At 43.7% G+C, this 24,763-nt stretch overlaps 2 protein-coding genes and 1 long non-coding RNA gene across 9 annotated transcripts in view; 1 reads left to right on the forward strand and 2 right to left on the reverse strand.

Moving 5' to 3' along the window:
* Positions 1 to 17,174, reverse strand: part of SLC20A2 (solute carrier family 20 member 2) — a 57,394-nt gene extending 40,220 nt beyond the window's left edge. For 2 of the 4 annotated variants that reach the window (XM_032109857.1, XM_032109853.1), the window contains exon 1: positions 14,318 to 14,708. The gene's annotated coding sequence lies outside the window, so the exon portion shown is untranslated. Of the gene's footprint in view, positions 1 to 14,317; positions 14,709 to 17,082 lie in introns of those variants that run through there. The other 2 variants (XM_032109854.1, XM_032109856.1) reach the window with 2 other exon arrangements.
* SMIM19 (small integral membrane protein 19) lies at positions 5,506 to 20,330 on the reverse strand. Of its 2 annotated transcripts, none has more exons than XM_032109862.1 (3): positions 20,143 to 20,321; positions 19,919 to 20,043; positions 5,506 to 7,085 (listed from the first exon to the last, which is right to left on the reverse strand). In XM_032109862.1, exons 1-3 carry the CDS (start codon positions 20,304 to 20,306, stop codon positions 7,033 to 7,035), a joined length of 342 nt encoding a protein of 113 aa, XP_031965753.1. In that variant the 5' UTR covers positions 20,307 to 20,321; the 3' UTR covers positions 5,506 to 7,032. The 2 variants fall into 2 exon arrangements, with proteins under 2 accessions (XP_031965753.1, XP_031965752.1); XM_032109861.1 differs by lacking the exon at positions 5,506 to 7,085 and adding an exon at positions 17,845 to 18,755 and having other exon boundaries at positions 20,143 to 20,330.
* On the forward strand, positions 17,116 to 23,467 carry LOC116444447. Of its 3 annotated transcripts, none has more exons than XR_004240322.1 (4): positions 17,116 to 17,212; positions 19,433 to 19,567; positions 22,376 to 22,450; positions 22,587 to 23,467. It is a non-coding gene; the product is annotated as an uncharacterized LOC116444447 (long non-coding RNA). The 3 variants fall into 3 exon arrangements; XR_004240321.1 differs by lacking the exon at positions 17,116 to 17,212 and adding an exon at positions 21,958 to 22,040 and having other exon boundaries at positions 19,159 to 19,567; XR_004240320.1 differs by lacking the exon at positions 17,116 to 17,212 and having other exon boundaries at positions 19,159 to 19,567.
* The last annotated feature ends 1,296 nt before the right edge of the window (positions 23,468 to 24,763 follow it).

A 24,763-nucleotide genomic window follows, 5' to 3' on the forward strand; every position in this document is an offset into this window, starting at 1 on the left:
TAAACAAGCACAGACCTTCTTGGAACACTTGTTTAACTTTATAAAGTTCAAAAAAAAAAAAAAAAACCAACCAAAAAAAAAATTGCAAAATATTATTTCATGTTCTGTTTATAGCTGATGTCTGCCTCCAACCCGAAGGGTCCAAGTAAGCATTAAATCCATCCTAGTTCTCCTTAAAGGACCAATCCCCAAGCCTAGAGTAACCACCACCAGTGTGCAGATGCAGGTAAAAACACTGTCGAGGGGACATGTCCTTGGAGAGGTATTTACTTCAATTTCAAACCCCAGAAGCTGCCAGCCTGACCTGTGGGAATCATCTCAGGCCCAGGAGAGCTACAAACTGGAACCATTTGAGCCCTGCTTCCCACGAGCCAGCCTGGCCACAACGGTGGTTTCTTGCTGACCTAAGCTTCAGAGCTTGGTCTACACGCAAAGCAAAGGATATAATAAACAGCACAGAGAAAAGGAAATATCTTCAAAGTTTTTGTTCTGCTAAATCAGCATTGTGGACTTCAGGCATGGGAAAATTCAAGCCAAGATAGGTTGACCATTAAAAAGAGTTGTAATTTGGGACCCCACTAAAGAAGCAAGCAAAGGAAAATTTGTAAGACCACAGAATAAATTGCGAGGATCGGTTTTTGGAAATGGCAGCATCAGTTTGGTTCCCATCAAATCAAATATTTGTAGAAATGATAAATTACAATCTCTATCAGATATCATAATTTGGTTTTAATTGTAATTTATTCTGGTAAATCCACAACTGATAGATCCTTGTTTGATTCAACAAACTCATGCTAGGCAGATTCATATCCAGGCTTAAATAATATAATAGGACAAGCCAATTTAAATATTTAATTTTAATCCCCCTTTGTTTTCCATTTCTGCATCAGCTATTTTCTGAAAGATGCCCAGATTCTCATTTCCCAGTGACCACTATAACAAAGTTAATTTTGCAACTTAGTGTAACTTCTATATCGAATGTAACTGGCCTTTTTTGCCATTCAGGTTGGAAGGCTGCGTATGTAAGTGATTATTCATATTTTAAAACACATACATTTTGAGTAGAAAATAATGGGGGATGACTATAATTTTCTAACATAAAAACCTGTAAGAATTGGAACCTGAATACCAGTAAAATGCATTTAGTCAGGAACAGAAATACAATAAAAACATCCAAAAGCTGCAGGATGTTGCTCCAGTTACACTGTGCCAACTTAAATAAGGTTACTGACCAGCCACAGGAGCTTCTGGGCTCTCACATACCTGCTGGTACTCTAAAATTGGGAGCCATAAGCACCTGGAACTGGGGACCCCGACCCTGCCTGGGAACCCTTATTTCCCCTCAATCTATAAACAAATAAAATAAAATTAATGAGGAGGAATGAAAATGGGTGGCAAATGGCTGCCCATAGTATCTCAAAGAAATCTAGCTCCTGTAATAACCTCTTCTTTCTGGTATTGAAGGCACCCATGACCATCTCCACAATGGGGGCCTTGAAGCAGGACACCACATGCCAACCATTACCTGGAAATCAGCCCTGAGGTCCTTGAGACTAACAGATTTAACACTGCTCTACCAAACACAGCATCTCTTCTTGGTGCTCTGGTAATTCTATTACACCCAATGAATACCAACAAAACTCTGAGCATCTGCTCTGCAGAGAGCTGCAAACACAGTTCAAGTTAAAAAAAAAGCCAATAAAAGCACATCTGCTTTTGCATATTGGATAGCAAGCTCCAAAACATTCTGTTGTCTATCAGGATAATCTCCAAAAGAGATACGTCTGTGTTTCACTGCAAGAAAAACCATCTCAGCAACCCTCTGGGAAGTTTAATGTGGTAGACATAAAAATTAAGAAGTCATTTAGCATTCAGGGATGGAGCAACTCCTCTGCTCTAAGGAATCAAACCCCTTGGATGGGCTTTCTTGATGGCTCTGAACTCTGTCACCCTGTCATCCAAACTTTTTTTTTTCCTGCGGGTTCTCAAAGAGGACATCCCACCCCAGTTGGGGGACTTCCACTCCCAGTGGTCGAGGTGAATTAGCTGTGCTTGCACAGGCACGCATGGAGAGCTGCCATGTTACAGCATGTGACTCTGCTTGAGATCACACTTGTCTATGGAGTGAGCGAGCCCTGGGAAATGAAAGGGAGGAACCCACAAGTGGAATTGCTGGAGGCCAAGGCTGGCGCAGAGGATGACACAGGCTCTGGGTGCTGTGTGGCCTGGGAGAGCCATGCTGACTCCAAGCCCTGCCACAGCACAAGCCCATGTCAAGCCAGGAGAAGTTCAAAGGCAGCAACACAATTCTGAAGGAGCAAGGCTTTGGCCAGCGCTGATTCAAGCACTGCCCCAGTTACTGCTGGGAACTGGACTTGGATTGCCTGTGACTGCAGTCGATTGACTGGAGACTGAGCGTGCTTATGCCCATAGTAAGACCAAGGAAAAGGGCGAACTGCTGTTCTGAGCCACTCTGAGCTTAATCTTCCCCTCCCCAGACCCACATCCAAAAAAACCCAATCAGCATGGGCACAGTATTATAAAAGCCTTGGCTACTGCTGACAACTCAAGGAGCTAACCTGACATCCTAACAGACCTGTACTGACTTTACACAGAACATAAAAACTGCCCATGAAACACTCCTGTGGCAATCCAAAAATATGCATTTTGAAAATTCAGAGGCTTATGCAAAGATGCCCTTGGTGAGAAGCCAGAGTGTGGTTGCCAAAAGTCAACAATGCAAATTTTTCAGATAAAGGAAACCTGACACGTCCAGCCCCAGATTGCCTGCCATTTCCATTTCAGTTTGGGTTTCAGAGAACAACCACTGTGGAGCCTTCTGTTTGAGCCAGAAGAGATGGCTGGAGCTCCCTTGAGTCCAGCAACCCCCTGTCCAACAGAGCTGGAGTGAGTGAGTAGCTATCAACATGCCAAACCACACTGGCTGGCTCTCATCGACAACCTCCAAAATCCGTGTGGCCCACAGGACAGACCAAGCACTGCTGAAATGAGCTAGCTGAATGTCAAAAGAAGGGAAGGACCAGGGGTATAACCAGAGGAGGGATGACACCCACAGAGGTGTCAGCCAGAGTTACGGGGGTAAATGGAAGTAGATGACACCAATACACTGTGGCAATGGAAATTTTGCTGCTTTTTTTTCCCTATGAGCATTGCAGCAATAGAGATATAAAGGGGGAAACAGCAATGAAAGCGGTGACCTTGGCTTCATTTCACAGGAATAGGAGCCAAATATTACACCAGGAGGCTGGTGACCATGCAAAGCATGGCTTCTGCCAATTAATAGGCCTGTTTCCCCCTCAAAGTCCAAAAGCTGATCTCTGTTCTTCTGAGTCCACATAATAGTCCACATCTGTGTCCTGTAGCCTTTGCTGATAGAGACATGAGGAGAATGATGGCGAAGCAAATACCTTGAGTTCCACCCACCAGGCAGCATTAACGTCCTGGTTGCTTCACCGTAGGTTGACAGTGCTACTGAAGCAAAGAAGTGGCCAACAGATTTGTCATGGTAGGCTAGGGATTATACCACTGTCAATGCAACATGCCAAAGAGTGTCCCACAGCTGGGTTCCTGGCTTAGCAAACACCTCCAAGAGGACTTACTAAGGATGTGTGGTCATGTGAAGCAGGTAGAGAAAAGTTAGGCTTTATCTCTCATGGAGAGCCAGGGAGCAAACCCAGTGGTCCAGTGCCAATGTCCAGGTGGAGCACAATGAGTCTTCCTACAGGTTCGGGCAAGATAATGGGACACATGGACTGACAAGTGTATTCATCTTCAGAAAGAGCTTGAACAACTAGGATTTCCCTGCTTGACAGAGGCTGTAGGGAAGAGCAAGTTATTAGGCAGCAGAATACATTTGAGTACGTGGCACCAGCAAACAGGCACAGGCTACTGTGCCTCATCCTCAGGAAAAGGTGCTCCCAGCAGAGGCACGACGAGGACAGTGATGCGTTACAGCAGCCCGACAGCTGCCCAGAGGAGAAAAGACAGAATGAATGCTGCTGAGAGGGGCAGGAATAGCAAAAGGGATTCCATAAGGAACCCTCCCCTCTTCCCTGCCTTCTGGTGTGAGAATCAGAACTAGTCATGCCAGGATCCTGCTATGCCCACCATGGCTCAAGGTGAGACTTCTCTAGCCTATGCACTTCCCTCACAGAAAATGACCAACCCAACAAGGGGAATGGCACAGCACTGACACAGACCTCTCCACGCCACACAGGCACTGTGAGAAGAGCCACACCACTCCAAGGAAGGGTCCAAATTCCGGAATTAGCTGAAAAAATCAAGCAGAAAAGGAGAAAATAACCCCCCCCCCAAAAAAAAATTTATGGCAGCCATGCATGACAACCACACCATGTCAAGAGTCCTCTAAAATATGGAAGAACATGCAGAGCACATTTCTTGCAAGACCCAGAAGGGACCACGGTCTACCTCCGTCATACTGATAAGGAAAATTTACTCACTGTTATCGATAAAACAAATGAGCAAGTAGATAATCATATAAATAAAGAACACTGAATACTCAGGCAAAAAGAATATAAAATATTTTTTCCCTTAAGGAAGTAACCAAGGAATCTAAAATTAATTTTAAAATGGTTGTTTCTTGTCACCAAGACTTTCAGAAGTCATACAAATCATTTCCATCTCTTCTACACATAAATTAAAAAGAGGAAAATTAACTATGCCATTTCTTTAACTATCAATCAGTTTCTCCGCTTTGAATTAAGCAGATGTTTAATTAAATCAAATGAATAAAATTATGTGAGGAGAACAGTTGCTCTGAAACAGTGGAATACATTACTCTCAAAATGGGCTTAATATTTCAATCAACACTGTCTCCAACCCTTTAACCAGATGTCTTTCACAATTTGATTTTTTCTTTAAAACTTCAGCAGACATGAAGATATCTTAATCACTTAAATTAATACAAGTAACTGAATAGATCACAATAAATTTGGGCTATATTACAAGTTTGTTTATTTCAAATCCAAAGCACTATGGTTTTAAAAGAAAAATAATCCTTTATAGTTTTAAAAAATTCTCGATCAAGCAAAAAGTATTTTACATTCTCTAAAGTAATCCAGAACCTGGACCATATTGTTAACTGATGTACTTTCAATCTGGGATATGCTGGTGCACAAATCTAATGTGAAATTCAGGGGTGCAGAAGACCATTCTCTATCTACTTTAAAACTGTCATCAATTACTAAAAGATCTATTTAAAATTTGAAAAAAATTACAAACTGATCCACCAGCTATTCTCATCCTGGGATTCTATTTTGACTGAGATTCTCTAAGGTTTATTCAGAAAACAGAGTAATTGCACAAACTCGGATGCACAGCTTTCCATCAAGAAAGTCTTCCACAAGAGCATGCAGAAACCCACACTGTGTCCCTCATGGGCAAACACCACGAGAGGAGTAATGCTGGGAGAAACTCTAGGTGAACACAGAGGTACAGGTAACACGAAGAAAACAAATGTGCAGATTTACTTGTTCCAGTCAACAACAGTAGCTAAAGTTTATTGATTTCAGTTTTCAGCAGCTAAAATCCATTGAAAACATTCTTATATGATACAGACAATACTATCCCATATTCAGATTTCTATCAAAGTAATAAAATAAGCTAGGCTTTTCTCACAGTCATTGCAATTTACTTATCAATTAGTACAATAAAACCTATTTTAAAATGTAAATATTATAAAGTGCAAATAGTTTTTGTATCCCATTTAGCAGTTCGATTATATGGAAATATCTAAGTAAATATCTAAGTAAAGAGACTGAAAAAATATAACTGTTAGCTACAAAAATAGCTAGACACATTCTCAGCCACTGTCTCTCAACTGTTCTCTTTATATCCACTGTAAAACTATTTCCAACACACTAATCACATCTATTCGGAAGAAACTAAAATTATATGATTTCAAACTATTTTCATTAGAAAAACAGTCCTTTAACAACTGCTTTTACTCTCCCATCTAATTATATACTCTTAAAGGCCAAATATTCAGTCAGTATACAAAAATAACCATAGCCTTTTATTAAGGATAAGACACCAGATAGGAGTTCATAAGAAAAATAAAGATGCTCTTTGCCTGCCTCTACCAGCAACACTTTTCAATATAGGAAAATATATTTACTTTTTAAATTTTAAATACATATACGTCAAAGTCTTAAAAAATTTGTATCAGAGACTTACTACAATTAGGTCTGTTCACAGCATCATTAAGTTGTTGGACTGCATGGCTAGTATTTCCTTGGAGATACTTCACGGGACAGCCAAGATGTTAAAAAGCTACCTCTCCAAAAGCTCCTCTCCTAACTCAATAGTAAGTAATCTGCACTTATAACTCCACAGCCCTGACAGAAATCTTATCCCATCTAGAACATTTTTCTGACCAGCAGTCAGATAAAAAAGATAAAATTGATTAATATTTGATTCTGACGTCTGTCTAAGGACACCATAAGAACAATACATTATAAGGTTACTCAAATTAGAGGGCTAGCTCTATTTTTTTTCTTTTACCTATGTACCTGTCATACTTTCTATTCAAAGGCTGTTTATTAAATATAAGCAAAACCCCTAGCTTCCTATTTTGTAATGGTGTGAGCTTCTCCGTATTCAATGTATGTTTCAACAAAAAAAACCCCAAATTGATTTCAAGTACAAAGCAGCAGCTATCTCATCCACAAATAAAAGCTACAGTGATGTTCTGCTCTTCCTAAAACAAGCTTGAAGCCATGATTATATTAAAGACACAGATGTGAGGGGATTTTTCAACTTCCAAACAGACATGCAAACAAAGTATTACAGTTCAGGGGTGCAGGTAAATGAATAAGCAAGAAAACTACGTGACGTTTGTGCAGCGTCCTCTCAAATCCTGCAATCCCTTCTAGAAAGTCTGGGTCTACATCTCCCTCTTCTTTACTCATGTTCTTCTCGCATGGCTTGGTCTCAGAAACTTTCCATGCCTGTAACGGAAACTTGAGCCAACTTCTTAAATGTATGATTTCTTCATCTCCACTCATCATCCACTTCTGTTTCTGAGAAGCTCCTCATCATGACACCTGTATCTCAAGAAGCAAAACAGGAAACATCACAGGGATGAAGCAATGAAAGATGAATAATAATATGCCTCTGTGTCTTTAATAAAATCCCAACTTTCATTCAAGTTCCTTTTAGGAAATCAGAGTTCCTTTCACAAGTGCAAAGCTTACAAACCTAGTTTGGCAAAACATCGCGTGCCAAAAATGGGGTAACCAATGGAATCTCCCAATCTGCACCTCTGATCCTGACACAATGAGCAGGAGAAATCCTGTACCAGCTAGCCTTACATACTGTGGAAAATATTATTGGGTGCCAAGCTTGCAGAACTAGCCTGCGGCAGCCAGCTCAACTAAAAGAAACTGCTGACCCATCTGCTGACTTACCCGCTACTGCAAACAATGCCAGTTATCTTTACCCAGAACTCATTTGTCCAAGCAGAGCTCTAGCCCACAAGTGAGCTGAAAAACAAAGATGTAAGTAAGCCTCTCCTCTACTTTTCCCATTGCTCCCTAATCTACACAACTTCCACAGCACACAGTTTGTGTGTTTAAACACTTCTCAGGTACAAAAGAAGACAAAGCTTTCTCTGCATTACAGCAGCTTAACTACAAGGTGACAAAGGCCTAAGGTATTTTCAACCTGTCATAAAATCTGGCACTGGGGTGGAGGGCACACACCTCTCTGTTTCTGCCATCCAAAACCTGGGACCAAGCTGGCCCAAAGCCAACAGCAGCACGGTTTAGAGTCTAACAACAAAACAGCAAAGGGATGACTCATCTGCAAAATGGAGACACAGCCATCTTGTGTCCAAAGATGCGGCCTAAACCATTTGCCTGCCTTACAATTTTGCCTGAATGCTGAATGAGGGGGTACTGAAGAATTATTTCTGCAGCCTCCCCAGCCATGAAGCCTTCGGGGTAGATAAGCAGGCACCAAAACCATTCTGCCAGCCAGCTCTCAGTGAAACAGAAGCATGAAAGCAATTTTATCTCTCCCTTTTAGGGTTAAGGCCATCTTTAAATAAACATTAGCATCAAAACCACTTTGTACCAGAAGCAGAGCAGACCCTACATCTTATCAGTTACCACCTAAACTTCTCAGAATTCCATATCCCATCTAAAATCATTCCTTCTTCTGCAGAAACACTTGACAGCAGCATGGTCCATACGCATGAATCAGAAAGACAGCGTAGCCCTTCACCAACTCCCTGTGAAACAGGGAGTCATTTTGGCTTTCTTACAGCAGAAATGAGGGACAGCTGTAGGGACAGAGTCCCACCAGAGCAAAGTCTTAGCTTTGGTTCTTGCACATCACAGTCAAGAAAATAACTAAGCCTTAGACAGTCAAAGCAAGAAACCCTCTGAGAGTGCTCTGGGTATTACAGAAACAACAACTTTTAAATAACTGGAGAGAAATGTATTTGTTGTGCTGGGATTACAGGTCAAAGAAAAATACATATTCCCTCAATTCTGAACTCTTGATTAAGTCCTTACCTTCAAAAGTGCTTAGAAGGCAAACAATCCTGAAAGCTTGAGCCTCAGTGATCATGCCTGCTACTGAGACATGCTACTGCCTAGTCAGGAAAGGTAATTATCACAGATTTCAAGAGTTTACAAGCTTTAAAAAGCACTAAAGCTGAGGCAGCCACAAATGTCCACCTGTCAGGACATTCAAAACGTGTCCATATACCATCCAATTATTTTATACCACAGTGAGTCTTAATCTTTTATCATTATGATCACTGTATACAAGAAACAGAAACTATGATTTTACTGTTTTGTAGTCATCATAACTCCATATTCTCTCTGTGCAGCAGAAAGTAACTAAGGACAAGTAATTCAATCTATTATTGACATCCTCACTCATTATTCAGACGTCTACAGTCAGGATATGCACCATAGAGACCATAAGACATCCAGGCCGCTCACTGTTGCATGCAGAAAGAGAACTGCAGGAAAAGATTAATAATTGTCAAAAAGATCTGATGCTGGCTGCCACCTGAAACAACCGAGGAATTTTCAGTTTTCTTTTGAAGAGACAATTTACTGGCAGGCTGGTACTTCTAACTTTGATCTTGCTTCCTTCCAACACCAGCAGAAGCTCAGTAACAGAAGTTCTGAAGCTTTGTAGCTCGGTAACAAAACACAGAAACCTCCCAGAATGTTAACTCAATTACAGTATTTTGGCAAGGAAGCCTTCCCCTTATACCCTGGGGAAAATCTTAAGAGATTAAACAGTGCATGTTTTAAAAGCACACATGCCTCAATTATGTGGTGTAACTCTTCATGCACCTAACTGATTTGAGAGAAAAAATATTCTACAGCAACTTGCTTGCAAGACTGAAATTGTTCCTTGTTTCCCAAGGAAACAATGGTTATATAACCACGCCGATTGTCCCATGCACAGAATGTAAACCACAAGGCCAATTTCAACCTAATCTCATGCAGAAGCATGGAGATTTCACAGGTGCTCAATTCCTACAGCAGACTTGCAAAATAAGTAACCAAGGCAGCCCCCTGAGCAACACATCTGGTTCACAAACATCAGGGCAACAGCATGTTTTGATTAAGTACACCCAAGAACTACAAGGAAGTGAGAAGCTGCTCAGGCACTGTGCTGCTGGGAGAATCAGGGATGCTAACAGTACTGCTGTGTAATGGAAAGAGAGAAAGAAGGAAAGATGTGTAAGGTACCACAGTGCCACCAAAACCAAGAAAGCTGCAGGGAAGTCTTATCTTCACTAGTTCAAATGCTCACAGAGCTACCTTTGAACCTATGGAGCAATACGGCAATGCCTTATGAGCCCATCACATCTTCCATCTGTGTGGGCTGCTGCTGACATGTCAGCAGGCAATTCCCAGGATTCATTAAAGGCACTTGGACAACAGCTCTCCTGTTTCACCAATGAGAATCTGGAAAAGCAGACATACACTGCAGCTCAGGTGGCCTCAGAAAACCCTAAAAAAAATATGTGCTTCTCAAACCCTTTCAACAAGATCCTACCCAGGCAGGGTAAGCTAAGCATTGCCACAACAAGTCAGATTGCTGGTCCATTTGTTTGAAAATCTTGCCTCCTGTGATCAGGACCAGATGCTTCAGAAGGTGGAACAGCTCAGGTAGTGAACAATGATGTAATTCACCCAAAAGGGAAATTCCTTCCTGACCTCATCAATTAGCATGAAGGTTTATGTGCTTAATTTATTTTTAATCCTATTTACTGCAACTCTGGACATTGTTGTTATATATATATAAATGCCCAAGTCTGCTTGGAATCCGACTAAACTTCTGCCCTCGGTAATATCGTGCCGTGTATTTATGCCTAATTTCAAATGTACTGATTTTCAATGTCATTTAAATATCCCTTTGTTCTTGCACTATGGGAACTGGCATAGCCCCTAACCACCTCTGTTCCCCTTCCAAGAGCTCCAGCCTGCCTTGCACTATAAATTTCCATGCCACACTACGCCCTATGACAGAGCAGGAGCATAATCTGAGGATCTTTAAGGCAACAACTGAGCAACTCCTATCAGGTATCTAGCAACATTTCTTTAAGCTACGTTTCTGGGATCTGCAGGAAACTTGGCAGTTCCACCACGATTTCAGCAGGCCCTACCCTTTCTAGATCTTGCAAGCTCACTTTTATGATGTTTTCCACTCCAGGCCTGCCACCCTTATAAGTAAGATGTTTTGCTCTATGTTGTGCCCTTCAAATCCCCCCTTCAAGATTCTGATAAATTTACTTAGAACAGACAACAAGCATAACTATGCTGGGCTTTTTAAGGGCTGCACAGGAACCTGTCTGAGCAAAGAACTGCCCTCTCATCTCCATGCCTGAATAAAGAACAGGGTCCCAACCATGCAACGCCAATCCCATTTTGCTCTTGGCTGATGTTCTTGTGGGGTGCAGGTTCCCCTGTGCAATAACTTTAGGCTGTGTTGCTACTTTTGTTCCTTATGGATGAGCTCATGATATATTCATCATTATTATGCCAAGTACTTATTAAAGCTCCAGTGCTCTCTGCTGTTTCTGCTCATACAAGATGTGCAACATGCATCGAGGTATAAAGCCACACCTTCATTCAATAGAAGTTTGGTGGGGAAAAAAAAAGTTATATACACAAGCAGCAGACAAGAAAGGGAGATTCTTAAAACACACTTGAAGTTCTGGATCCTCTTGTCTCCCCAAAACACAGTACTGCTTTCAGTCATTACGTGGGCTGCATTTTCTTCTCCAAGCCTTTGAAGCTAAAACTTTGTTCTTAGTCTGTAAGTCTTCAGGAGAGAAAGAGAGAAAGGCTGGTATCTCATGGGAAGATGGCCCCCCAAGGAGATGCCAGCGTTGCTACAGCATCTGTGAGAAATACCACACAGTCATCACTGTTTTACCACAAACGTTGTTATTATGGGTTTGGAACTGGTGAGTTATGGCAAGAGAATACTTCTTTGCCTCAACCAGAATGAAAATTACACCATTTCATCCCTCTTTGGAACAACCTTCAGGCAAGCAAGAGGTTGAGAGATAAAGCCTGTTCCAGCTTATGGTCCAGAAACAAATGGTGTTCTTTAATGGTCAAAATAGCACTAACAGAACTGGTAACAGGCACCACTTTGTCAACAGCTACCTCATTAAAATAATCCAAACACATGCAACTTTTTTCTCTATTTGAGTATCAGAGACTGATTAGTCAATAAAGTGACAGGTCTCATATGGCAGTAAAATTGTCCTTCAGCATATTTCTCAAGGACCTCTCCATGCTTTTTAATAGTTATAGCAATTTTAGAAACTCTGTTTCAGAGCAAGGATCTTGACACTTTCTTTCTAGGAGGTCATAAATGCTTTCCTGTTCTTCTGTCTCACATGTGAAAAGACAACATACTGAGCTGGGTACCTTGTACAACGCTCTTAGGCAATGCTCAAAGAGTGGTCCAAGCCACAAGGTTCAGAGCACTGCCATACCAGCATCACCAGGACCTCTGATCAGCCATCGAGTGGTTTTGCCTTTGGCATTTCAGAATGTGCTGAGGTTGAAAGGGAAGACAGTAATGATACAGAACAATTCTCCCATCAGCAGTGGCAAAAGTAATCTCAGAGGCACAGAGTGCAATGCTTTCACCACTTTGGGGTCATTACTGACTGTGAAGTCAAAAAGAAGTGATATTTTCTGTTTGTCACACACAGAAAACAGACTTCGGGTACAGAAACTTTTTTAACAGACTAACTAAGGTATTTTTGGTTGCTAGAATTCTCAATCTGCTGTGATAAATTAGCTTTAAATAAATGTACAATACAAGCAGTACATACTTTGCCTAAGAAAAAAACCCACTGGCCACTTACAGATCATGTGAACTCAGTTATTTAGCTGAGCTAAAAACATCAATTATTCTGAGCCTTATCTGACTGTAGATTTGGCATCTGTTTAACAACAGCACTGCCACATATCAAAACGCATGACAACCCCAATGCTCTTTACCTAAAGCAAGGAAAAATTCCTGCAAACAATGGTTGCTGCCATTTAACAACACAGTCATGAAGAAAAGAGGTAAGAATGAAAAAAACTGCACCTCTGTCTCTATCCTTCCAACCTTTCCCTGCAAAAGAAAAGCAAGTCTTCCTCTTCTGTCAGCCCACCCTTCCTTCCACATTACAGTGTACAAAAGGGTTGCCTTTGACTATCACTCCCTGATGTCCAACAACCAAAGCTATGGAAGACGGTATTTTTACTTTTTTCCCCCCTGCAAGGTTTGCATCAATCAGTAAAAGTTCTGCTCTGTTCTTTCAGCCAGTGTCACAGAACCTGGCTCTGTACTGCTTATCACCATGATCCAAGCAACAGCAAAATAGTTGTTCAAGCATACCTAGTACTCGGTGCTGGGTAAAGTTCACAGCAGCTGTTTGAGTCCCAGAAAGACATCTGAGAGAAGCGCCATAAATAACGACATCACATGGAGTCTCCCATTGCACAACCCACATACATCTTTCCTGCTCAGGAATTTACACCTCACACCCTATGCTGTCAGTCAAGAGCATATTACAAACCATGTTTCCAAGATGATCCAGAGGATATTCTGGAAAGTAATACAGCCCTCCTGTTGGCTGAGTCTTTTCAAAATACCTGTTCTACTCCATTAAGAAAAAGACAAATGTTGCTATTATCCTATCAAAACCATGGTATTTCTCAGGAGCAAGCTGTAGATCCACGTGTGCATTTTATACATCATGGATGTCCAAAATCAGTTCCAGTAAGTCTGACAGCCTGGCAGAAACTGAAGGGGACTAGTCCTTTGCAGACTCAGGATCTAAGTTCTCCTTCAGATATGCAAATGTAAAGTATTTTCTCAGACTACAGTTTTAGTAAACCCCAAATTTTGAACAGCCTTTTTTTCAAGATTAATTCATTTTACTGCTAGATTAACAATTAAACAAAATTCTCTTAAAACACCTCATTCCTAGGCATCTGCAAGGAAAGAAACACTTTTCAAAGCAGTGCCTAGCTATAATTGAGAAAGAAAGAAGATATATAGCTATTTCATAACAAATGAGATTTTTTTCCTGGAGTTTTGCCACAAATTGCCTTCGAGGGCTTGGTTCAGAAATTCCAAAGTGAGTTTATTGTTTTTCTTATTGAGAACTAATTCCTTTTTAGCAATTCTGTTAATCTTGGAGTTTGAAGTTATTTTTATTTAAAGTAACGCCCAGAGTTTTAGATATTCCATAAAAAGATCAGGAATTATTTTTATTAAAGTAACACCCAAAGCTTAGACATTCCTTGCAAAAATAAGGCAAAGCACCTTCATTCTTAAAAGGTTCTTAGTCTTTTCAAATCAAACACAGATTTCACAGAGAAAACTGAGCACTTAGAAGTTTTTATCAGCCATTTTTTATCAGAGAGTTGAGGAAAAAGTAATTAAGGCAGGATTTTTCTGCCTAAAAAATCATGAGCCTTTTGCTCCTAACAGAACACGTGTCTTTTTTTTCCCTCTCTTCTTGCCCTCTGTTATGGAAGAAGTAGTACCGATTCCCACTCCCTGATGTCAGATTCCTCATGAGACATTTGTGCTGGCTTTTGGGCTGTTTCTGCCAGTAGTTAGTATCTCAGGTCATCCTCCAGATCCCTCAGCCAGCAGGGAGTCCCATCGACCAGGCAATGCCAGTTTCCTATGGAGCTTGTTAGACTACAAAAACTTGGATCACAGCCCTTAACTCTTATGCCACAACAGATGCAGGCAGGGCTTGCAAAGCGAAGGCTCTTACCTCCATTCTCGAGGGCCAGAGGCACTGAAACCTTCTGCTCTTCAGTGGCAGCTCTGTCTCAAGGACAAGATCGAGCGCTACCTTTTTGTTTGAGTGACTACGTTAATAAACAAACCCAGGCTCCTCACCATGACTCAAACACAGTTTAAAGTGTTTGGAGGGAAAGGGAACGCCTTTTGATCACTACTTTTGATCTGGAGCATAAGCAACCATGACTGAAGACTCGACTTTGTCAGCAAGCCTCCTCCAAGCTGGTGCTCTTTAGGCATAACAGGCCAAAGACATCATGGAATTTAATAACACGTTTTTCTAACAAGGTGCTGCTTCCCTGTTGAAGAAGGCACGGCAATGTCAATTTTCCATCTCTTTAATGCAGAAATTAGGGCTGGGGCAAAATCTTTTCAATTCCTCCAAAAGAGATGTGAAATTGCAACATCCCCACCTTTCTCCCTGCAGCGTGTATAATTTCAGCTTGCTCAATAGCAGCAGCACTCCTGAGTTCAGGAGGACTTTAAAAGGACGCGATTAAGCTCACGGAAGTAAGCTACAGAATAAACTGCCCAGGCAACAGGGAAACATTCCAGAGCCCTGTGCTGTCACCAGGCTTTTGGCCAATGCTGCTTAATCATATATGCGACATAAATTACAGAAAGATGCATCACTGGTTAGAATATTCTCAATTAATACTTTTGCATTGTGCTGAAGAAGCTTCCCTACAAACTGTCCTCAGACAAAAGCACTGGGATCTTCTCCCCATTTTCTATGCTTCCACCTGGCATCAGCAGTACAAGTGGTACAGCAAAGGCTTCCTCTGTGGGTCCTCTCAGTGGATCAGGCAGTTTTGGAAAGGAAATTTGAAGAGCAAGTTTAGGACCCACTTGAGCATCACTCTGCTGAGATTCCTAACTCCTATGGCTGACTATAAGGCATCATGGCAGCTGCTGCAGGATATGTTCCTCATGGGCTCGGCCGGCACACATACCAGTTCATACTATCCGGGCATGTAACCACGGGACCTGAAACTCAAATGCTTGTGGCATACAGAGGAGGATATTTTCACTACAAGGCCCTCAGAATTTACGACGTCTCCTTTAAACACAGACATACTCATAGCTTAAATATTTAAGGACCCCTCTTGAGCCTTGTCACAGAATTTTATATAAGCTCTATCCAAAAACCTTGATCTTCTGTGCAGCGCTGAGTAAAAAACCTAGCCAGCCACATTTTGGGTTACGAGCAGAGAGATGACTTTTCCACCACTTAACAGAAGATTATAGTTTTCACATAAGATTATAGAGTCATGGTTGTAACGCCATCTGAAGACTGCATTTACAAAGATCTGACATTCAGCAGCTCACATGGAGACAACAGAGTGGTCAGATTCTCAGAAACACCGGAGTTATAATTAAGAGCAACTAGTTAATGATTTTCTGCAGTATCTTACAGATGTAAAGTTTTAACTGCTTAGAAAGCCTTCCCTCACATGCTTCATGTGATCAGGCACCACTAAATCTACACATCATAATAGCTTTTAAAACAGTATTGGGTAAGCTAGATAGAGTTCCCCCTGTACAGCATTCTCAAAAATAAACGCAACTGAAGATAACTTTGGCCCAATTTTTGTTAGGTCATAAACTTTCCCAATCTGAGACATCTGAAATTCTGCATGAACAAAGTTCCATGAGAGTTTGAGAATCTGCTCCCATGCATGCCTGTAAGCCTGACTACTAAAAACGAATGCAAAAAAAAATACTGTCTCTCTATCCTATCTGTCTTTGCTTTTTAGGCACTGATTTTTTTCCTACATGCAGAATCATGAATTAACAGGTAAAAATCAGCAGAGACATTTGAGGTAAAATTTCAAAAGCTGACTACACTTTCCATCCCAACACATACTTGTACTGTACAGCTGCAGAACAGGGCATAGTTTCACTGGGACAGAACTTCAGTCGCTGCACTTGCCAGGAAAACAAACCACGAGCTGCCCTTTGCTATGGCTCAAGCAGTGTTTCTTCGAACACACCTAGCACACGCAAAAGGTACAGACCCCGGAAAACCTTTTGCTTTTTGGTACTTCTCCTTACAAGCTTTTTGTTCTGGACAAGGTAAGTTTGTGAGATGCTCGTGCCACTGCCTCGGGTCCATGAATACAAACGAAGCCGCACGCTGATCCAGATTTCTAAGCCCTTCACGGTGCTTTCAGCAGAGCTGAGAAGCAAACGGTGAAATTATTATCTGCAGCCCGAAAGACGGCTGTGCTGGCTGAGCGGCACGGCGCGGGGTTCACTCTGCCATGCTGCTCCATGAAGCGAGCGGAGCCGCACCGGGCGGCTGCGGCGGGCACCGGCGCCGGCAGAGATGCGCCATTGGAAAGGCTCCGTTCCTTGCCCGCCCGGGTGGGCAGGGCCGGTGGGAAGGAGGGAGGGCTCAGCTGTGCGGACAGCCACGAGCCCCCGTGCCGGGACATCGCTGCGGAGCCGGCGGCGCGAACCAGGGCTCGGGACAACGCGGGGAGCGCTCCCGCTAAGGATGGAGCGGAGAGCCCGCCCGGCCCGGCGGCGGCACGCAAGCCCGCCCGCGGGGATGGAGCCGGACCCGGACACCCCCTTCCCGCCCCTGACCGTGCCTTCTCCTCGGGCAGGCCCCTTCCCGCCTCGCCCCGGCCCCCGGCGAGGCGCCCCCCTCCCCTCCCCCTCGGCGCGGACGGGGCGCGGGACGGGGCGCAGGGGGGGCGGCGGGGCGAGGGCGGCGTGGGCCCCACTCACCGCCCGGCGGGCGCTCCGGCCTCCGAGCAGCAGCGGCGGCGGCGGCGGCAGCAGAGGCGGCAGCAGAGAGGCGGCTAGCAGAGGCGGGAGCAGGAGCCGGCGCGTCCCGGAGACGGAAGCGCGGGAGGAAGTGAGGTCGCGCGGAGGGGAAGCGCCGCCGTTTCCGGGGGGTGGAGGGGGATGCGGACCGGGGGTTTCCTCCGCGCCCGGGGAGCTCTGCTGGACGTGAATCTCCGCACCTCGTAAACCCCGCCGAGTGACGGGGACGTGTTGCGGAGCCGGGTCATCACACGGGTACAGTACCGTGGGAAGGACATGGCACCGGCAGCCCCGGGGCTCCGCGCCCTCCCCGCTCCCCGTGGCCGCCAGCCCTCGGCCCCGCGGAGTGACCCTGCTGTTCTCCGCGGTCACACGCGAGGAAGCTGTCACAGGGGCCACCCTTCACCCGAAGGAGCCTTTCTATGGGGCAAACCCACCGAGCTTTCTGCCACTGTCAGTTCTGCCCAATTCACGTTTTACAGTCCCTACAGACACTGAAGTACAGATCATTTCAATATAGTAAAATTTGGTGCTTAAAGCAGTTTCTTCATATCCAAATGGAGCCGCAGTGCTGCTCACCACTGCCTCCAAGACTTAATGTATTTCAGCGCAGAGTAAGTGAAAACCTCTGGACACACAGCTCCCCAGTGCTGTGCTGGTGTTCATCACTTGGCCAGCTCAAGTTGTGTAACCTTAGGAACTACAGCATGATACGTCTTCAAGTAGTTTTCATGATTAGATCCTTTTATTAAGAAGTAACTTCTGCAGAATCCTTTAAATTAACTGATTTTGAGATCTACCTAAAAAGAAAAAGTAACTGTAGTGTGAAGCCTCTTCTGGATAAGCTGTGACCTGCTTATACAGATTTTTATAGACAGACCCCATTCTTTACAGCAATTTGACTAAATTAAGCTAACCACCTTTGCTATTAACATTATAGTAGTGGCTTTAAGTGTTTTCTAGACGTGTAGTTCACTGTGTCATTCTCAAAGTTTCTCCAGGAAATGTTCACAGTACTGCATACACAACCCCCAAATAAAACAGAGAGCAGAATTTTTTTGCACTACCACCAGCGACACTGCGGGCTCTCAGAGCTGTTCACCAGGCACTAAGGCCACAGTGCCCTTCATTCACACTTATTGACTGTAATCAGCAAATTCAACCAACTCATGATCCAGGAATGCAAGGGTTTCCAGGCAGATAGGTACTGCCTTGCTTTCTCTAGGGTGCTGTTGCCAGAGAAGGTAGGAGCTGATTTCCAAGGTGCTAGCAGAGAGAGAAATAATTTCAGACATTGGTAAGACTGCATTTCCTATCCTCAGGTTCCTCTGAGCAGGTCTGCCCTGTGTTGGAGACTTTCATGCTGAATGTTCCAGTAGGCACTCACTTTACCTCACAAGGGCTCAGAGAAAAGCTACTAAGAACACAGTTTTAGGGACAGTCCCCTTCCTTTCCCCCTCGCCTTCAGCTATGTATCAATTAAAAAGCATTGAAAATAGCTCCACATTGACTCTTAAAATCAGCACTGGATATACATCCTGAGTTCCTACAGAACTGTGGGCTTCATTCCACTGAGAGCTGTACGCTTTCAGTCTGTTTTGGTGGCTGCTGCTGCTGCTGTTCATACTTCCTTGCTGAAAAAAGAAACACCAATCAACACCAATTACACAATTTATTATATATATTATTATTACTATTATTATTATTATTTATTACATACATGTATATATATGTATACATATATGTTTGTATATACTTGTATAACTATGACAACAATCAAGAAGCAGACTTGATGTCAGAGAACATAATTCCAGCCACAGCCACACAAGGGGAAGTTTCAGTCACCATGTGGAACTTCACCTTTAGCATGTGGCCTTGTAAATGCTGAACAGTAGTCATAGCAAAATGTCAGTAAATCCATGACAGAGAACTATAATTCCGTTCAGGTCCTTTTATTAAAATAAAAATAAATAAAATTAAAGGCTATGGCTTCAGAAGTTCTATTACAGATGACCTGAACGACTCAATAGTCACAAGGCTGATGTCCGCATTTCTCATCTCAATATACAAGCCACAAGCTAACAATGACATTGACTTCAGAATTAATCTGGCTAGCAAGGTAAAGCGAGATCAAAGACTTGTGCAGTGATACCAACACCATGAGCAAATGCCAGCAGGCATTCTACTGTAGGAAGAACATCCAATTTTGTTCTACAGACTGCAATGGCCGGTGTAAGACTCTCTACATCGGGTCTTTGCATTTAAAGGTGGTTTCAGATCACTAAGGTTTTTTTTGCTGTATTTCCTCTAGGCATGCATGTATGGCAGATGTGAAGCAAGGTCATGTGTTTCTCTGAATTGGACTACTGGAGTATGAGGGGCATGGGGCTCTTTCCTGCCTCCATCCTGACCTTCACCATTAAGACGGGAGCAGCAACACTTGTTGGTAAAGTTCTCATTTTATTTTCAATTTATGTGGTTGCATTACTCATGATTCCACAGTCCTCTCAACCTTTTACAAATCCTCCCACGTTTGACAACATCCAGGCCTTTCCAGCTCTTTCAAAGTGTAACATGGGATTCGTTTTGACATTTGCTTTAAGATAATTGCACAGCTGCTCCCTCGCTCCGTACTTCCTCACGCAACAGTCCTGCGGCCCTGGCTGCTGCAGAACCCCTGCTCAACGTGCCACACGACCGGGGGCGTTCCCATTGCACAAGGCCCGAGGCCACCGCTTTAGGAACGGCCCCCAGCAGCCCGCAGGCCCGGGGGAGTCCCCTCCTCCCTCTGACTTACCGATGGAGTACATCTCCAGCTGCTGCCGCAGGCGGATCTTCTTCATGCTGTCGTAGAAGTTGGGCTCGGGCGGCGTCTCGGCGGCCGGGGGCAGGGTGAAGATGCGCATAATCCTCCTCTTGTTCCTGCGGGGAGGGAGCGCGGCGGTGAGAGGTGTCGCCCCTCCACGTGGTGCCCCCGCGGGAGTCCCCGCCCCGCCCCGCCGCGCCAGGGCCTCCTCTCACCGCCGCGCGTAGACGAGGAGGGCGAGGCTGGCCAGCACCACCAGCAGGTACACGTTGGTGGCCTCGTTCCACGCCTCGTGCACCGAATAGTCGATGGCACCGCCGTCGCCCAGCGCCGCCGAGGCGCCGCCGCCGCCGCCCGCTCCGGCCCCCGCCGCCGCCATGGGGAGCGCGGCCGGCAGGGGCGGCCCCACGCGGGCCCGGAAGTGACGCCATGCCGGTGTCGGGCGCCATCGCGGGGGGGCCCCGCGGGGCGCGGAGGGCGGTAATGGAGGTGATAATGAAGTGTGCCGGAGCTTTAGTGCCGCTGCTTGCCAAAATGTGTACAGTAAATAATTGGTTAGTCGGCGGGCCTGATGTGTGGGGCACCGCCGAGCACCTGGGCTTGTGCAACTCTGAAAGAAATCACAGAATCAATGAGGTTGGAAAAGAGCTCTGAGACCATCGAGTCCAACCTGTGGCCGAGCACCACCGTGTCAACCAGACCATGGCACCAAGTGCCGCATCCCGTCTTCCCTTAAGCACCTCCAGGGACGGTGGCTCCACCACCTCCCTGGGCAGCCCATTCCAATGTCTGATTACCCTGTCTGTGAAGAAATTCCTCCTAACGTGCAAGCTAAACCTCCCCTGGTGCATCTAAAGACCACGTCCTCTTGTCCTGTCATGGGTTACCTGGAAGAAGAGACCAACCCCCACCTGCCTACACCCTACTTTCAGGGAGATGTAGGGAGAATAATCAAGGTCTCTTTCAGGTGTATAATTACTGGCTTGTTGCACACTGGGTAACAAATCGAATTTTTCTGGACTGTCTGTGAGGCCTTGGTGCACCTTCCCACACTTTCATTTCCCCTCCAGCTACCAGACCCTTGGGGAGAGGACACGCAGAGGGGAGCACTTCTCTCCCAGGGGAAGGGGCACCAGGGATATAAAAAGTCTTTTGGTTTTGCAGGGCCAGCGTCCAAGGGGAAAGGCACAGATGGGTGTGGGGCCAGGAGAAGTGTGAATTCAGCAGCTCTAGGAGCCTGGCAGGCATGGAGTCATCTGGCTGGGCTGGTGCTCATGCAGCAGCAGTGGAATCATGTGGAATGTAGTTCTATGGTGTGTGGTGTCGAAAGAATAAGAGGTTCAGATTGTCATGAGCTCTCGCTTTTCACACAGGAATTGAATGTGACAGTTAAAATTTGTCAAAATAGAAAGAGTGCTTTCCGAAAGAGTTTGCCTTTTTTTGTTTGTTTGTGCCAAAATGGGAGTTGCTGGATATTCAGATGCTGGAATAACATAGCTTAATCAATGGTCCATATGCTCCTGATACCAAAAAGCACAAAGCAAGTGTTTCAGCTCAGAACCTTGAAAAGTTTCCTGAACTGCTTAATGAGATGCAGGTAAACTCAGTTGCTCTAACACTCACACACCAACTTTTTTTCCCTACTGCCTGATGTGGAATGTTTGAGCTACATGGGAGGTTAGGTGTGCTTTTCGCTAGGACCTTCTGCTTCTTTCTATCCACCTCTGCTCCTGATACTTCCTTTTACCATAGCTTCCTTCAGACACTAGAACTGCTACAATTTCGACATCAGGGATATGGTCCATGTCCCTCTGCTTAGCGTGTATGTGGGGTATGTGCTTGTGTTACAGTTATCTGTCCTCACCCTTTATAAGAAAATAAAGGGGGAAAACCCAAGTATTTTTAGGGCATGATTTACCTAACCTATGTCAAACATTCAGAATCACACCTCCTGTGCCCAGGAAATGCTCTGATCCCTTACTGAGTGGAAGGAGTCCAGACACCTCATTTGGATGGCACTTACTTTGCAGATGTCTAATCAGCCTGGGGAAGTTCTGTCCTTTGGGGAGCTGTGTTCTCACTGCAAGATGTTCCAAGTCTTCCTCTTTCCATGGTATGGAATAGATTCACTTTAAGAGGCCTTAGACCAGGACATAAAAGAATATGAGTGAAAATGACAATATAAAAAATAAAAACCTGAGGCAATGTTGTCATGAGAAAAGTGTCCCACATGGTGTGGGAAAGGAGGATAGAACAGCAATTAGACATAATTCTAGGTCATTAAATTGGGATGGCACCCTTGCACAGAACTGTGGAAACCACTAAGAGAGATAAAAAAAAATTCACTTATGCAACACGACAAAAGACAGTTGATTAAGCATGGTTTCACAGGGATTTTAAGCAGTTTCTTGTGAAGTTGAGGCTTTTTTGTTTGCTTTGCTTTTTTAGTATGTTGAACCTTCCTGCTAACAAGCCTGACAAGAAAGCATTACACATCTTTGAAGAAAAGTGGAAAGAACAAACGTGCGTAACTTCAGTAACTTCTTTATATTGCATTACTATCTCTAGACCTCAGCTGAGATCAGGCTTCCTTGTTTGAGGAGGAGAGAAGCTGTATGTAAGCTGTAACTAAAGGCACTTTTTTGTATTAACCCTGCAGCCTGCTCTGGACAACCCAGGAAAGGACTGGAATGCCCCAGGATGCTGCACACAGCTTCCCATACGGAGGAAACCAAGGCCTGCATCCACAAAGCATGACCTCAGGTCCTGGGATTTTCTCTGCAGCCTCCAGCACACAGAAGCAGACTGCCTCACTCAGCATTGCCCAGTTCATTTGATTTAATGAAATGCTTGATTTAAGACTTTGATAATCCACCCACCCCCAACCTACAAGACAGGCAGAGATAGATTTTCTTCTTCCATATACCCCTCTGGATTTAGTAAATGTGAATCAATGGGTAGGACAGGGTTAGATTGAGGAGCATAACATCTGATGCTGCCCTGAGTGTGACAGCCTTGCAAACCTGAGGAAAAGGGGTGATCTTCCCCTTATTGGCCTGTAGAAATAGGAGTTCTGGGAGTGCAGGCCTTCTGCATGACTTCCTTGAGGAATCTGGCTCAAACAGCAAAGTTGGTTGACTCTTAGCCCTGTAGGTTGGCTTGTCTGGTACACTGTTACTTCCTTTTATAGCTTGGGCTTTTGTTTCAGTCTTAGGTTCCTAAAGCACGTTCAGAAGTGGGAATGCAAGCTGCTCTTGAATTCAGTCAGAGCATAGTCAGGCCTTGCAGTTGCAATTATGTGAATGAGAAATTGTGTTACCTGTCCATATAGATTATGTAGCATATTTATTTGTGGCTTGGATGAGGTGGGATGTGATAACCAATACTTGTGTGTGCTGTTCATGCATGAAGACAGAAGTTGTTTTATATTTTCTTATACTAAAGCTGCATGTAGGGAAAGGACTGTCATTTTGTGCTGTGCCTTTATGGCATCTGACCTACAGGATCCTGGCCTATGACCAAAGCATGTAGGCACCAAACTAGTAACATGTAATAATAATATATGGCACTGGCATAAGCTAAACATAGTTAATGGAGACCCAGGCTTAGTGGCTGGATTTTCAACATTACAGGCAAATAAACTGAGGGGTTTCTGTTTGAGTTAGACACAACACCCCACTCCCGCTCCATCCCAAGAACAAGCTCTTAGGGAGAAAAACACATAAAAATCCCAACTTTTACGGAGACTTCGTTCATTCCACAAAGAAATCTAGGGTGTATTTGATAAAATTACCCCCTTTGGTCTCATAGATTTATCAAGAGAATTGCTGAAAAGTGTCTTCCTCTACAGGGAAAGAATTCACTTTCCAAAAGTCATGCATCCAGCAACTATTAGAAATTTGACTGAGAGCTACTGAATATTATCAGTTTTGAAAATCCAGCTACTGTATATCCAAAATGTGAATGCTGGAACAGTAAGCTTGGTCTTTTGAAAATTATGGCCAAAGAATTTGTGTGTATGTGTCTATATATAAATATATAATTTTTAATGGATTTTTGAGTTACCCAGAGCTAAACAGAAGCAAAAATTGCTGAGACATAAATATCACTGTAATGTAAATATATTCACCATTTAATCCTGATAAATACTGGATTATAGACTTCTGAACAGAGACTGACAATTATTGAAAATCATGTGGTCATCTCAAGTATACAGTGCCTCAATTAAAATAAAACCACAAAATCCTTTTTCTTTTTTAAAAGTACCATCTAGGATATAATTTATTTGGTTGGACTCTACAAATATACACATTATATCATGCTAGAAGAACTTGAGAACCACTTTTTTCTTGTTCCCAGGGTCTCTTGACTGTTGGTAAGACATTACAGTCATAATGATAGAATCGGTTTACAGTTGCATATTCTGCCAAATAGCTCACAAATTATATTTGGCAAACAACACTGCCTCTGTTTCACAAAGATAATGATCTGATGTTTTGTTTATGTGGCACCAAAGGAAAATATTATTTTAGAGCTTGTGACAGAATTTCAAAATGTTTGTGTGGTATGCTAAACTTCTGATACATTTAAAAGTTACCACTTTATTAAATACAGAGTAACGTAGATTTTTCAAACTATCCTTCAAAAAAGAAAAAAAAGATCAAACAAATGTTCAATTAAATACATCGTGTCCATTTCATTTTCTCTGCGATTACCCAGACCTACATAACAGCTGGTGCAGATATTCCTATGCTACTTTTTGCGTTTGATGGTGTCAAACATACAGATGAGTTGCCATATAGGCTGCTCACCCGTACAGGATTTAGTGTTGTAGGA

Source organism: Corvus moneduloides, chromosome 5 (assembly GCF_009650955.1).
Source record: "Corvus moneduloides isolate bCorMon1 chromosome 5, bCorMon1.pri, whole genome shotgun sequence".
NCBI lineage: Eukaryota > Metazoa > Chordata > Aves > Passeriformes > Corvidae > Corvus > Corvus moneduloides.